Raw genomic sequence first — 16887 nt, 5'->3', positions numbered from 1 at the left:
GACTAGACAAGGAACATCATCTTTGGATGCCTTGTCATTATTGCCCATGACAAGGAACTGCATACAAGTAATTTACTTTGCTGGACAGCAAAGTTTACAGACAAAGAGTATCACCAGCATATTATATACCAAGTCTCCAAGAACCAAATACATTTATCCCAGGCACTGTATTTAAACATTTTTGTCTGAAACGTGGGTCTTGGTCCACTTTATAGTTAACCTCCCTGTAAAAGTATCCAGTACTCTACATGCCTCTATGATGCATTATGTAAACAAATAAAAGATTTGTACTTTTAAAGACATAGATCAGACCAATAAAGATATTTATTAAGACATATTTAAGTCATATGTTTGCTAGATTGAATGGTAACACACATGACAATACACCTGTCTTGATAAGCATAGAAGAATATAATTAGACAACCTGCATTAGAAGTGGACTAAAATGATAGAAAGTTATACAACAGTGTCAACCTGAAAGACTGAAAAAGGACAGTTCAGCTTTAGCTCTGAGTAGCTGTAAGGGAGACTACACATCCCAAAATTTTGTGGCTGTGGTAACAGCTCTGATATTTTCACTCAGTGAGACTGTTTCCCTGGCAGCATCACTGACATGCATGCTGCTAGACAGATGGAAGTGTTTCTAGGAGATAAGTGTCTGTCTGCTTGGCTAGCTGAGTGTGATCTGATCGTATCACTGAGGAGAACCTTCTACAATCAGCAATCTGTACAAGTCTCTTGTGGCTTAAGTAGCAAAGAGTTCTATACTTTTGGTACATTGGGAGAACACTTGCACAACTTAACCAGTTACCCTAGCATCCCTGAGGGAATTAGCCTGAGCAGATCAAAAAGACAGGAGGGGTTCCCATTACTGCAGTGAAACAAATCTCAAAACCTTCCCTAACAATGTACCCTGCCCCTGCTCACACACTGACCCAAACTCTCTTCATTCCTCCTCAGCTGCCAACCTTCCCAGACTGCAGCTACCTCAAGGCACTTACAAATGTTAAAACAAAAGGCAGTGAAAAAAAGTATATAATTCTTATAAGTTTTTTTCATGACAGCAAGCTTCCCTCCCTTAACAATATGTGGTACTCCTTCAAAGTTCTTTCATCCCTCTTTCTCATTAGTGCCTTTCCATTCGTGTATTGCCTTTGGAGGTAACATCAGTATAATGAGGTAACTCAGGAGGGGTATCTAAATATTGCCCCATAAGCTACCCTGAATATTTCTTAAACCAAGGTATTTTATTTATTTCAAATATTAGCAACAATTTTCTTTTGCCAAGAAAGGTGCAAAAACTTACATTTGGCCCCCCTCCATGCATCTTCAAAGCTCTCACTGTAGCAACAAGTACAACCACACTGGGAACCAAGCCAGAGGCTCTGCATTTGATGTTGAAGAATTTCTCCATCCCAATGTCAGCACCAAAGCCAGCTTCAGTCACTGTTAAACATTAAAAAAACATAACAAAACCACACATAAAAACATGCTTTCAGTTAAACACTGGGGGATATTTCTACTTTAGCATACAGTGCTCTTCAATATATACAAGTACTGAGTTTTGAATGAACTTTCAAACAGAGGTCTATTTACATTACTGAGTCTGATTTTAAAAATATTCCCAACTCAGAAATAAATTACCTTATTCTTGATATGTACAATACGTTATCAAAAGTAGTCACATGGGAGAAAACAACTGAAGCAATCCAAATTAGTAGTATTTTAAAAACAGTCCTTTAAAGTAGCTATTTCTGTTTAATTATATTTCTTTAAAATGTTTCAAATTCTTAGAAATCTAAGACTTCACTACATTATTTCTCCTCCCTTGACTTCACTGAAGATGTGCTTTCATCATAATTAATGGACATAAATTCTCCTGGGTTAGCAGAACTTCTGATCATCTCTTGCCTTTGTGGAGCAGATGTTTAATTATAAACAAAACCCAGCATTTACAGCCCTGCCTCAGTGTTGAAGATACTATGAAAAAGTGAATTATAAAACAGGACTTTGCACCAAAGAAGTAAGACATTCATGTGACTCAGAAAAAAAAATTGTGCAGAATTAGGATATGCTTGACAAAGTATTTTTACAAAAGCTACAAATAAAAGATAAGATAACCTGTATTAAATTATGTGAGACTCTTCAGGGTTAATTTGCTCTGATTTGTCAAATAATATTTCAATTTTCACTTTTAAAATCCAGATAATGTCTTTTTATTAGACAAACACAAGCAGAAAGCAATTTAAAAATTCAAGGGATTAAATCTCCTGTTGGATGAAAATTTGATGATGTAACTATTTTCCACCAGCACTGACTGAAGAACTGGGACTGATGTGTGCCTCTGGAATACATGAATGGACTTTCATCAGAGCAGTCAGGGTGGGAAAATCTCTTGCTCCAGAGACCTGATTCCCCGCAGGGCTGTCAATTTGCCCCCATAATCCAAATCAGTTTACAAAAACTAGTAAACTGTGTTTTCTTTCTCTCCCTCTTGCCATCAGTTGTGACTCCTGTGCTTAGAAGGGGGACCACAAACAGCCAATTGAACATTTCAGGGGTGGAAACCATCAGCAGGGTCAAGGAAGAGGAGGTGCAGGTCAGCTCTGCTGCTGTGGGAGAAAGTATCTCGCTGTTGGCAGCAGGAACACTTCAGGAAGTCGCAGCCTTTGTGCATTTGTCCTCACCCCATCGCTCCTTTCCAGCCCTTAGTTTTGCACAGGCTGAAACAATTGCCTGCCCGGCTCTGCTGGGAGGGAGGAAATGGCTGCTGGGGATGGAGGAGGAAGCCAGAGATAGCAAACAAGGGGGTGGGCATGTGGGAGGGGAGGAGAGCACAGGGAACTCTTCAAATAGTAACAGGGCAAGTGTGGCGATTAGAATTCTCAAAAAATCATTGTAATAAGCCCATTATCTTTTTCTGAACTGCCCTGCGAAAAACAGCCATACTAAACATGGACACAAACAAAAGCCAAAACAAAAAGAAAAATAATAAAAGGGGTTTACACAAACACAGTAATTCACAGGAACAAAGCTAACATCAGGATAAGTTGTATTAAAAGCTGAGCTAAAGATAAGTTTGCTTTCCAGTACCTCGCATTCTTCTCCAGTCTCTTATGTGGAACAGTGTGATTAATGAGAACTCTGAGTCAGGAATATATAACCACGATCAATCTTTAATATAAACAACAGATAAACTACCAAGTACTTGAGAGGGTGGGAAAATAATTTGTCTCTTAGGGAGATTGCCAGTGTATACACATAGCAGTCTCCTAACATTCGCAAACAAAGTTTCCAGGGAGTTAACCCTTTTTCATGCCAAGCCTTTTCAAGGGTCAGCTTTCCATAGAGAAAGGAGATTGGAAGTGTACCTTTCAGTGAGAAAAAAGCAGTGGCTTCAGCCTTCCATCAAGGACAGCAACAGCTCACACAGCACTTCAGGGCTCTCTGGGAGGTGCTCCACACCCTTCAGGCAGCCTCAGCAGCCCGTGCAAATGCTCAGGAAAGGTGTGCAAGGGCACTTCTTCAGCTGTGCATATTCTATTCTTTGCAATGCTTTCCTTTCATTCTTCCCTAAACAATCTAAATCCTGTGTAAGCATCAGAAAATTTAGCAGAACACCGGTGCTCACTGAGTATTACAACAAGGAGAATGGGATTTCTTCATTTGAAGTGGAGGAAAGGGAGAGGAACTTTGATGCTTTCTCCAGTGTGCGGAAGGAAACAGGATGTAGTAGAAAAGCTGCCTGGATGAAAGTTGCTAACTCTGTTTTATTTCCTCTGAGGAATAGTGAGAAGATGGAGTAATATGCCAAGCTATTATATTTAAAAATCTTTGTCACTTAACACAATTACTTTCAGATTGTTTCCTGCTTTCAAATGAGAGCATCAATGAAAAACAAATACAGACTATGAATGGGAAGTTTCAGGCTAGCCTACATTTAGAGATTATGAGATAAAACTGCTAATCACTTTAAATGAAACAACAGAAATTTAAAATAATACATGGTTTCTTTTCTTTTGGCTATCGTTTTTTGCATATAGTTTGTCAAAAGAAGGCAATTACAGATTACAGGTGATCTGATGAAGATTTTGGGAACAAGTTTCTGTCTAAGCAGATGTAGTCTGCTGTACCTCAGCTGAAGGAAAGATGATGATGTGATGATGTGACTCCTACCTGCCCCGACAGAGCCTTTGCCCAGCTTCAGGTCCCCTCCCGGAACCCTCTTTATCCTGTCCCCTGCCAAGAGGCCACTTTCCAGCCCCATGAATCCCTGCTACCTGGGCTGCTGCAAGATGATGTTGGCATGATGTCAACTGCTTGCTTTGATTTCCCAGTCACAAACATTTTTCTAATGAAAGCAAAGAGGTAAATATTTTGCCTTCAGTGAGCTCATGGAAAACATAAAGGTATTTGCACTTCCATCCAGAGAACAAAATCACATGGCAATATAAGCTGACCCAAATCTGGGATTTTACAGTCCCAGGCCTTGCTTTTCACTCTGGATTCTCTTCTTTCAGTGACAAGGCTGGAAAATGATCCAGACAAGTACTGAAAGATTATTATCTGGGTGTATTTTTCAATGAGTACAGCTCTCTCAACTGTCTCACTGCATGGTCACATAAAGTGTAAAACCTAACTCTACAAATAGCCTGTTGTTTGATTTTATGCTTCAATTTTACAGTTCAAGTATCACAAGGAACACTAGAATGAAGATTAAAAATTAACATTTCATGTATCAGCAGTGCACCACCATTACATTACTCTTAACAGAGAGCTGTGGGTCAAATCTAGCAATTAATACACACACATATATATCAGAAATAACCTGCATCAAAATGCTCCAATAAGTTAAAATAATTTCTTTGCATGAAAGATCCATTTGATAGTAAGCAAAAGCTGGGGAAATTCTGTTTTGAAACAACAGCAGGCAAAACACAACACACAATTTCCATGAACCTTTCTACATGTCATTTATATGATACCTGCTTCATGCAGTTCAGCTACCAGAATAACCAATAAACTACAGTTTTCATTCACAGCAAGAAGCCAAAAAATCCAAATTAGTACCAAAGGAAAAGCTCAAAAATGTGGAATTAGGCAATGGTGATGGTAAGTGTATTGGATGGTGTAAAATCAGAACAACTGATACTCTTCAGTGAAGCCTCTAATTCCACTTCAGCTTGCAGGCTAATGAACAAATCACTCTGCTGGTTTTGTTTCTTCTTTATAATTACCATAACCTCTTGGTGGAATTACTGCCTTGCCAAGCACATCTGGGAATATTTTATCACCTACACAGGACAATAGCTTAAATAGACATGTCATGGTTTAAGCAGCTAATCAGATTTCATCATCAGACTTAAGACAAAATACAATTTTTCTCCACCTAAAAATACATCTGTCATGCTATACCTGTATAAAGTGATTCCATATTAGCCATTCATTTACATAGTACTTAAAAGCCTTACTGAAAGTGATGTTTAGAATTTCTTTAAAAGATACTTCTGAAGATACGACTGAACTTGATGTAAACGGAGGGTAATTTCTAGGGAAAGTAGCTTCTCCTTAGTCAGCTCTTTCTATCAACAAATCAGTGTCAAAATAAAACATTTATACTATAAAGGGCCAAGTCAGATGCATACACGTGAGGCAAAGCTTTAGGACAGAAACTGCGAGCCTGGATTCCTGAACAATATAAAAGGAAATGGAAACTCTGAGCTGCAAGCTGCCATTTAGTCCCCACATGTAAACATATCTGTTCTAGTGCAGCTGTCTGCTGCTTAACTCAGGAAAAGAAGAGTTCAAAGTCACAGAAGCACATGAACTGTGAACCTGGAGCTGGAGGCATGCTAGCTGTAAAGTACTGATACGTTCTTGTTTAAGTGAAAAATACCAAGGTACTCAACTGCCAAGATAAACTAGGATGATCAGTGATTTATCTAACAGGATATCATATTTTTGTTAGTATAGCTAGGGATGAATAAACCAGATGTTTGTCCATTCTGACTCTGGCAATTTATCTGATGTGAACTTCCATTATTATGACTGATTTTGGAACGTAACAGATCCTTTTTTTTTTTTTTTTTTTTTTTTTTTTTCCCTCCTCTCTCCTAAGAGAGGAAGTTTTCCTGTTCATTATTCTTCTGTCACATTCTCAGATGGCATGCAACACAGGCACTCACTGCTACCACTACTGGACACGAAGTCCAGCAGAAAACTCCACATGCATATATTAAGGCTGAACATTTTTCATGCTGTGAAGAAAATAGTTTGCATCAGTTATTGAAGTTTTTACCTCCTCAAGGTGCTTTTCACCCTTTGCTAAAGAAGATGCCAGGGCAGTATGTGCTCTGCAGAAGGATGGACACTGAAAGTTTCTGACTGTTAATCAAAATTCTACACTTTTGACTGGACCAGCAAGTACAGCAGTCCTGGCTTCTTAAGTGAAAAGAATTGCATTTTTAGCAGCTATAAATGGGTTTTCTTCTGCAAGGAGTTCTGACTAAAATAAACATTCTCACAAAGCAGATTATATGAAGTTATCTTCAATAGCAGATTATTATTTACACAAGACTCCCTGCATGGAAGTCTCTCCAATTGTAGACAGAGAGAGCAGCCCACCTGCATGAACATGTCCAGAGAGACCTGCTATAAATGCATCCTTTCTGGATCCACCAAGCTGCAGTACTCAAACTCTAGGCTTTGAGACCTCTCCTAATAAAAATTTCTTCAGAGAATGTTCAATTCATTCTACCATCCTCCATAAGACACTTGTCTCCAGTGGCTGAGAGTCTCAAACTTCAGCTGACTGTTCCTGTCTCCAAGAAGCAAAGGGTGAGTGGGGAGCTTGGCTCCCAGGAGTAAATTTCCTCTATGTGCTGATTCCCATGGGACCCCCTAACATGCAATTTCAATCTTTTGCTCAGAGACTTTCCTTTTTCTATAAGAGATTAATTTTACCATTGAAAGACAGAGCAGCTTTTAGTGAGAAACTAAAGGCTTCAGTATAACATCTCAGTTATTCACTTTAAACATCCATTGCTGTTAGCTTTACAAGATCATCCTATATGTTAAACGTATAGGTACTATGACTCATACAGATTATTCCCAGACTATAGACAAAAAATTAGCAGAAAGTTCACTTTATTTACTACAAGTGAGACCACTGAAGACAACTCTTACATCTTGATTGTCTCACAATTAAATGAGACTCTGTGGTTTTTAGAGGCCTGCTTCTAGATGTATGCTGCATGTGTTGGATTCGAAATTCAGGGAGTGGGAATCAAGCTGAAAACTTCAGGAGCAGCAGTGTGTGACAGAAAGCATACTCTGCACATCTCCACAGCTCTGCTTGCCTCACCCCTCTTGAAAATATACAGACATGCAACTGCAGTGATTCCTGACTACAAAGCACCAATTTAGGGCATGATTTTGCACTGCGACTGAACCAAATGAGCACACTGCTTTCCTGAAAGGGCAGCTCCCATTCCCTGTAAATTTTGCCACCTTTCTACCATTTCCTCCCTTCCTCCCTGCGGTCCAGACTTCCCACAGGTTTTGGCACTCATCTAATTGGAAGATAAACGGTTGGGATTTGCTAACCAGAAAACAAACAAATAGAAAAAGAGAGAAAAAAAAAAAAAATCTTTCTCCAGTGGGTTAAATCTGAATCAGGTTGAGTGAAGCCAGAAGTGTCTGAACATGTTCAAACAAGCAGGAAAAGCAAATAGCAGAAGCCAGGGAAGGGAGCGAGATGCATTTCAACAGACAGGCAAACTGTTAGTTCATCCTTAGCTGCCTTGTCAAACCATATCCAGGTATTTCAAATGTAAAATTTGACACCTTCTCGCAGCTCACAAGTAACGAGCTCATTATTTAGATTTATTACTAGAGATTAAAAATCTAAAGACATCTTAGAAACCACAAATGATTCATTCTGATAGAAATAAAGCGAGCTGTATGTGGCATCATGGGCTAAATGTTTCTCTGAATTCCCCTGTTAAGTCTGCTGGGTTTTACAGCAATTTTCTCTTAACTTCTGTGTCCTATAGTCACGTAAAGACCCATAACTTACAGGCTAAGTGCTGGCCCCTGACATGAATTGTAAGGCGTAGCTGAAAACACTAACCAAATATGCACAGTTCTCCCTTGTCTAACCTCCTTCTGTTACAATATTAACCACAAAAATTCAAACAAAAGAACTGTGAATTTTAAGTGGCATCCTTTTAACACTGATAGCACATTTCCTTTGAGGTAATAGAGTATCATTTGCTCATAAGACAGATGACCACATTTTTAAAATGGAGCACAATTAATGGCACAGGAATAAGGTAATTACATTATCTCATACTTAAGACATCATCATGGCCTTTGGCAAAGAATTATTAGCCTTCTGGTAATTACAAAATTAAAACCTCAACACTTTTTTTTTTTTTAATTATTTTTTTTGAGTTCTGTAGAAGGAATAATTAACAGCAGTACTGATGGATCTTCATTGAAGGCCATCCTACATTTCCCTAGCTGCAAGGAGTAGATTAATTTATGGTATCAACAATATTACCCTGAACACTTAAAATAAATTTCATCACACCTAAAACATGTTTATCTCTGGGTATCTCACTGCCAAACCTTCTTTTACTCTCCCTTCTAAAGATCCAGCTGGCTGAAGCTCCTGACACAAATACACCTTACATCAAACAAAGCTGACCTCTTTTGAGCTCTCAGGTTAGGGTTAGGGCACCTCGTAATCCCCTTGGAAGACCTAAGGAAAATGGACTTTTAACATGCTTTGAGAAGTCATGTCACGAGCACCTGGAAAACACTGGCTTCAGGGGCTGGGTAGAGCCTGAAGATCTCATCCCTGGAACAATTGTACCCATTTCATCAAACAGCAATGAAGTAACACCTGCCTTAGAATCACAGCACATTGATTCGAGAAAAAGGAAAGAGAGGATGCAAAAGATCTTATTCATGAGACAGAACAACACTTCAGTGTGTGCCTTAGAAAATTACATGCTTTCTAAGCAGCAACAGAAATATTATCAGGTGGTGTGTGGTGATAAAGGTAGTGAACGCCAAGATACATAATTTTTTGCAGCCATACAAGGTACCCTCAGAGCCTGTCACAGCTCTGTGTTCTCATCACAAAACAGAAGCTCCTGTGCATGTACTGCAGGAGAGTGGTGTTAGCTGAGGTGGATGCCACACAACAAAGAGCTGCCACTGAATCAGGATGATCAATGCTCCTGTCACTTGGCGCAATCACCCGAAACACGCAAGACACGAAGTCATCAATCACTGCAGTGTAAGCCTACCCCATATGCATTAAACTATTCGCCTCGGGCTGCTGCCTTGTTAAAACTCATTCAGAATCCTTACCAAAGCACACATTTTAAAAAGTATTCCTCACTCTGTCCTTCTGAAATCCTGCGGAGTGCTTGCTTATTATGATAATGATTTTGTCCATGGTGCAGGAACTGTCTTGTCAATATACACGTTGTGAATCCTCCTCCTAGAAGGAGGAACAGGTTCTGGTTTTATTTCATTCCACTGGTTCTTTGCTAGGAAACAAAATGCCTTCCCTTTGTGACCGACCTGGGAGAGGACACCATCAACACTATTCTTGACAAATCTACTGAGTCATGTTTTAAAAATTAATGGAAAAGGGCATCTCCTATTACATATTCCCAGGCAGAACAGTATTCCGCTGCACTAGCAGTTTATCTTAATGAAAAAATGGCCCAGTGAAAAATCTGCTGCAAAGGTTGTAAATAACTCTACAAAACCATTCTTAGAGTCTAGCTGCAGAGCCAGAGCTCGTTGCTAGTGAAAATTCTGGAAAGCACGCGACACGTTTCAAACACATACAGATTTTAAAGTATCAATACACAGAATGACTTCCCATAGAGAAAGGAGCAGATACTGTTAGTAGTATTTCAGGAGACAGGAAAAAAATGTCTAGCACTAAGAACATACAGCATAAGCCATAGAAGAGGGTAAAAGAAACGGGCATGTAAAGCCCATGGTGCTTCACAAACTTTATGTAATAACCACATACATGGAGATACAGAGCAGAAGCAACTTGGGAAATTGTGGAAGTTTTTCAGATGAAAAACATCCAGTACCTTTTGCATTAGCTTGGTTGTAACCATCTTTATTTAAAAAATAAATTGTATAAAACCAGTACTTGAATTTTGGATGAAGAAAAAGGTCTCAGCTGGTTAAAATAGATGGGGAAAATAACTGCCTATTGAACCATATGTGTGTGCATATGTGTAATATTTCTTACAGAAAGAATTACAAACTGAGCAGAGTGAAGGTATTTAGGTCACACACCAACAAATCCCACATGGGGAAGGATTTTTTGTACATGGATTTCCTGATTAAAATCAAAATCAAAGTCAAAACCAACTCAAACCATAATTCTGTCAGTTTACAAGCCAAATCATTTCAATTACTCGTGGCTAAGCCTTCAATGCCTATTGTGAATTTCTTCACTTAACTAAAATTCATGTAATCAACATGGCACTAGCAACATAATTGCCATTGCAAACTACCCGATACCATTTTCTTAAATATTTGTACATTATTAGTGGATTCTCCTTTACTAAAGATTATAGATTATTTTTCTAGTTCCTCTTTATAATTGTCTATCATTATGTCACCTCAGATACTTTTTCATCCTTGGCCCTCCCCTGCATTTTTGTGCCTTTTTACGCCTTGTGCAGTGAAGGACCCCAAACCATACACTGAATTCCTAATTGGCTGCAGGAAAAGCTGAACTCGCAGCCCTTGATTTATGAAGCTGTAACTCAGCCTCCTGGGAGCTCTATTTGAGATGTAGATGGAGGCAGCAGACAGAGGCAGCATACTCGTGCATGCAAAGCATCTGCTCTGTCCCTGAAGCTTCATTCCCACTCAGAGTTTGCAGCCAGGACTAAGGTGAAGATCCATTATTACCATGTGCCTTATTATTGCAGGAAACAAATTTGAAGCATTTGATATTGTCATCTTGAATAAAACTGTCAGTATAGCACCTGAAGGCTAAAGGGATGGACAAGAAGACCCACCACATCAAAGGCAGGCTGCTCAAAATGCAAAAACTGGTGTAACCCACATTTTCTCTTACTGTATTTGAACCTACTATGTTTTCTCAATCAAATTAATTACACAGAAGTTATGTAAAGCAGCAAAAATAATATTACAAGGTCAGAGCAGCAAACTGATCCTGATATACCATTTAGATTATTAATCTTTTCTTTCATGTATTATTTTATATAATCAGAGAACAGTCTCTCAGCACTTTCAAATCTGACCTTCAAAAGCACTTTGGATACTTGCCAAAATAACACTATTACCATTAACAAATCATACTGGCTATATATGACCTAGTATTATCTGCAATCTAATTAACATGTTTAGAAACATATTTGCAATCCAAGTCATGAATTCTTGATATTTTAATACATATTAGCTTTAATAAGCTAATGACACCAGGTCACAAGGTTAGATTTGTAAGCAAACCTGATTTCTGCTTTCAAAGAGAAGTAACCATTTTCTGTAAAGAATATTTAGAAATTCCCAGCATAGAATAACACATGGTTTGTTATTTGAAAAATTAAAACACTCAGCAATTTGAACTCAGCATACTCACTGAGAAATCACAGTATTTTTCTTTTAGATTGTCTTATAATGGAGTATGTCATAAAATTTATGAGGCGGAACAAATCACCTACAAATAAAAAGCTCAGGAACCTTTTGCATGTGTATTTGACTTCCAAGAACAATTGAAGATATACCTTAATCTTCTCCCCAAGTCATGACATTACTTCATTTAGGCTGGTAGAGAGGGTAGTACAGCACAAGAAAACACATCTGAGTTTTGATTCCAACTAAGATAATGTAGATTTGTGCAATTATCTCAAACACCTACTGACTGAGCTCTCAGTGTGCATATAGTTACGGAATACCAGTGAGAAATGGAATATAAACTCTGCTAAATATAAACTTGTACTAGATTACATTAAAATTGTGCCAACTCTAATTGCCATAATCAAAAATGGAAGCACATATATTTATGTCTGTAGCACATTTTACATTTGCATTGTATTCTCTGGAGTCTTGAAGATTTAAGTCAACAATTGACAACATAAATACACATATAAACAAACAATGCTCAGTCTGCATTTGTACATTATTAACAATTTTAATTATAAAAACTTTCCGAAAACAAAGCCTGCAGATTCAGAAAATAAAAAGCAAAACCAGTTTCTCTGACATGATGCAAATGACTGAACAACCTTAATTCTTTCAAAAGGGGACTATGAAAAATAATTAGATTTCAGTATCAAAAAGACAGTTAAAAAAAAATCTAATTAAGAGCTTTCGTTTTCAAATGAAATAGATTGGCTATTTGGCCGAGAAGGCCAAGAGCATCCTGGCTTGTATCAAAAATAGTGTGGCCAGCTGAAGTGATTTTGCCCCTGTACTCAGCACTGGTGAGTCCACACCTTGAATATTGTGTTCAGTTCTGAGCCCCTCACTACAAGAATAATATTGAGTTGCTAGAGCATATCCAAAGAAGGGCAACAAAACTGGTGAAAGGCACAAGCCTAACAAGGACCAGGGGAGGGAACTGGGGTTTTTTAGTCTGGATTAAAGGAAGTATTACTCTCTACAGCTACCTGCAAGGAGGTCATAGTGAGGCGGGGACTGGTCTCTTTTTCCAAGTAACAAGCAATAGAACAAGATGAAATGGCCTTAAGTTGTGCCAGGGGGGGTTTAATTTAAAAATTAGGGAACATTTCTTTACCAAAAGGATTGTCAGGCACTGGGACAGGCTGCCCACAGAAGATGGTGGAGCTGCTATCCCTGGAGATATTTAAAAGACATGTAGATGTGGTGTTTAGGGACATGGTTTAGTGATGGACTTGGCAGTGTGCTGGATTAGCAGTTGGACTTGATGATATTAAAGGTCTTTTCAAACCTAAACAATTCTATGATTCTGTGATTCTAAATGATATTAAAAATAAACCATCCACTAAAATTAAAATTAAGGCTTTGAAATGGGACTTGAACTTTTTATGCATACTCTGCCCTGCTGACCCTTGCTAAAGGGTGTAAGTCAATATGAAATACAAATGGAGACAGGATGATGGATTTTCTGCCAAATAACCCTAAGAAAAAGTAATACTGTTAGCTAGGGAGCCTGCTTTTATTTCCTTTGCCAAGTGATGAATTTAGAGAACTTCCTGCCATATATGATGCTTTACTGTTTGCATTTTTTTCTCTGATTCTTCTTATAAGTAAAAGCAATACAACCAGCAGGTAACAAAAGAACAAAAGGAACTGCTTATTTGGTTTTTATGTCTTACGGATTTTCAAACTAGGTAAGACTGCTAACTTGGGGAAGGAAAGGAAAATAAATAGGACATAAGTTGCAATGTCATCAGTTTCTGCTCAGTAGAAAGTTATTTTATTTATCAGGAACTGGGCAGTGCCTCTACTTTCTGAATGAATGGCAGATCCTTCCTAGCTATTTTTACCTCTGGATAACTGTCCTGAGACCAAGAATAATGGATAGCCCTTAACAGTTGTGCACACTTTTAATTTATGAATGTCATTGACAGAGGAAAAGAGTTGTGTTAAGCTCCAACATGTTGCAGAAGAGGTCAGCAAACAGAGCATTAAAATACCATGTCAGCTTGTCAGTGAATTCCTGATGTGTGTTTAAGTACTGGCAGCTGCCAAGGCTCTACAAAGCCCTTGTAACGTCAAAGTTGCTAACACTGTAGTGTTTGGTATCTCCACATTTGCCATCATGAGACAGTTCTCGCCCCTAAGAAAGTTTATAAACTGAATTTAAAAAAGGGAAGAATGAGATTACATATGCAGGCATGGAGGCTGAAATTATTTGCTTATAGCCACAAAGCTAGTCAAGGATAGAGGTGGTAACAAGATGTATGCCTCCTAACATGAACTACTTTGCCCCAGACATGTAGTTTTTAGTAGTCTAGTAGTACATACAGTAGATTTCAAGAGGTTGGCAGGGAAAACATGGACTCTGAACACACAAAGATGTAAGAAAAGTTTTGATTCTCATTTGGCATAATAATTTCTAAATTATTTCAAGACTAGTTTAAGCATTTTCTGCAAATGGAACTAATTTAAATTATTGTTACTTCACTTTTGGTGGCACCAACCCATGAGCAAGGGATGCAAGATTTGCACCCAGGTTATCTGTGGCATGGCAGCAAGTGAGCTCAGCTTTCAGGAAGTTTTACTTCTTGTCAATGAAGGAAAATGTGTTGCACAACATTTTGTCATCCTTCCAGCTTAGAGGCTAAGAATATTTGCTAAGATTTTAAATGCAAAGGGAAATAGGAAAATTTTTTTGTTTGTTTCCACTTTACGACACAGGAAAGAAATGGAATTTTTTTTTTTTTACTTTGGCAAATGTGAAGGAAGAAATGAAAAGGACACCCGGGATGTGAATGGAATCATCATCTAGAAGTGAATGGCAAAGATTCACAGATGATCTAGCAGTAACAGTATCTTATTTTGCAGTTTCTGGTACCACTGTGGCTTGTATTATTAGACCATGATTTTAAGAGACTTGCAGTAATACTGACTAATAGATTATCCTCTTCCTTCTCAACACCCCACTGCCACAGTTGTGCTAAACACAGCTGCTTGAGCAGCTGCACTATGAATGGGATCACAGAAAACACTCAGTTCTGAACACCCCTTATCTAGTTGGTAGCACACACATTTCAAACTACACCTACACTGGTAATACTGTCAACCACCTTGTACCGTGAAGCCTTAGCCTTGCTTTTCAGACTAAATAACTCCAGTTCCCACAGCTGTTCCTCATACAACATGCTCTCCAAACCCCTCAGCAGCCTCATAGCTCTTCTCTGGACACACTCCAGGACCTCAATGCCCTTGATATACTCTGGTGCCCAGAACTGAGCACAATGCTCAAGCTGTGGCCTCACCAGGGCTGAGTACAGGGGCACAAGCACTTCCCTACCTCTGAAGGGTCACTCAGCGGAAATAATTTCTAATGGTATCAAGAAAAAAAAAAAAAAAAAAAAAAAATTAAAAAGAAATCCTTGAACTCAGCATTTGAATGTAATAATATCACATGTAAAACTGGTGCCAAAATAAGCTTAGCCAAAGTATTTGTTCCTTATTTCCTTTTTTGGGGGGGGAAAAAGACTACCACTAAGTAGATAGTTTGAAGTGTCTTATGACATTAGAAAAAATCAACTGAAGCTTATTCACTTAAAGTATTAGACACATACAATTTTCATAAGGTGGTTTATAAACTTGTTATATGTCTACCCTGAGAGTGTGCAAAAATGATACCTTTTGAATTACAGCTTTGTATGTACTAAACAGATAGAGCAGTTAGGATAACTAGTTTATTCCAAAAAGAATCCCAGCACACTAAAAAGAGTCAGTTACTTAGTTTATAAAAACTTACTGCTTCTATTTGAGTTTATACCATTAAAAGTGTATGACAAAGTGTTTCTAATTACACCAAGTGGACCAACTAAAAATAGACACAGAAAGTGAAGCTTTTTTAAGAAAGTCACCAATATCTAGCAATAACCCTCCTCATAATTTGAGAGTGGTGAGACACTGGCACAGGTTGTCCAGGGAAGTTGTAGATGCCCCCTCTCTGGAAGTGTTCAAGGCCAGGTTGGATGGGGCTTTGAGCAACCTGGTCTGGTGGGAGGGGTCCCTGCCCATGCTGGGGGTTAGAACTAACCCTCTTTAAGGTCCCTTCCAACCCAAACCATTCCATGATTCTACATAACCTTGATAAGACACCAGGGAAGACAAAATCACACTCAGTTTTGCCTGGTACAGTGTGCTTTCAGCACTGAATGAGTTGTGCTTACTAGGAGGAGGAAAGAAAGCAACAACCAAACATATAATCCAAGTCTGAAAAACAAATTTCAGAAGAACTTTGGTTTAGGATTCCAAAACCAAATACATGCTTCACTTTTCCTGTGATTTACAACTCCTTTCATAAGCTGAAACACCCTCAAGGTATTACAGAGATGGATGGGAGATACGGCAGGCTGTTGAGCTGTTTATTGCAATAATTTCTGACACGCTGACATATGTGACTCAGGAAAACTAATTTTTCTTTCTCTTTCATCCTTTAAGCCTCCAAAACACCTCTTGGGCAGCCTGCATCCACTGACTGAAAAACCTAATAGTTCATCCTTTCTATTCACCTTAATAGAGTATTAAGAAAAAAATCTCACTGATGCAGAAAAGGAACCTGGACTTTTAGAAAGTATTTTGTGGCTTTAAGCCAACAGAGGAGGAATGATCAGTAGAGTGATGCGGTGTAAGAAGCCCTGACACTGTTAAATGTATTAAGCATCAGAAATTATTCTTCCTGAGCCAACCACCAGCCTCATCACAAGCAGTGACCAGTTGGTGTTGATACCAAAATTTTCCTGTCACTATTTTGGTTTAATTGATATCTCCTTTTCTTTCTTAGCAAGGTTGCCTGCATACAGGCAGTAAACAAGGAACACTTTGTCCTCATGGCATCGTTGAAGGTAGTATGGGTTCTGTAGTCTAGTCCCCTCCATTTCTGGGTACAGTTCAAGACTCCTCTCTCTCAACACACCCCTGTCACTAGAGATTTGAGATGACAGCAACCTGAATAAATCCCACCTCAATTATGCTTATTTGCACTTTTCCTCTGCTTTTCCTGACATAAGATAAGCCTTCTGAAATCTACAGAACCTCTTGCCATTTGTTTACTTATAAACTAAACCAAGAATTTTTTTCCTCTTAGGAAACAATCACAAAAAAAAAAACCCCAAAACTGCTGGGTGAGCAGGACAGCAGTAC

General features: G+C 38.5%; 1 protein-coding gene across 1 annotated transcript in view; it reads right to left on the bottom strand.

The window, feature by feature from the left end:
* The window catches only part of MTHFD1L (methylenetetrahydrofolate dehydrogenase (NADP+ dependent) 1 like), a 150054-nt gene that overhangs the window by 66111 nt on the left and 67056 nt on the right, over positions 1-16887 (bottom strand). Inside the window, exon 20 of the mRNA XM_071740561.1 lies at positions 1307-1446. Within this exon, the coding sequence (XP_071596662.1) occupies positions 1307-1446 (140 nt within the window). The remainder of the gene's footprint in view (positions 1-1306; positions 1447-16887) is intronic.

This window comes from Heliangelus exortis, chromosome 3 (assembly GCF_036169615.1).
Source record: "Heliangelus exortis chromosome 3, bHelExo1.hap1, whole genome shotgun sequence".
Lineage (NCBI taxonomy): Eukaryota > Metazoa > Chordata > Aves > Apodiformes > Trochilidae > Heliangelus > Heliangelus exortis.
This window is presented reverse-complemented; position numbering and strand designations above follow the sequence as displayed.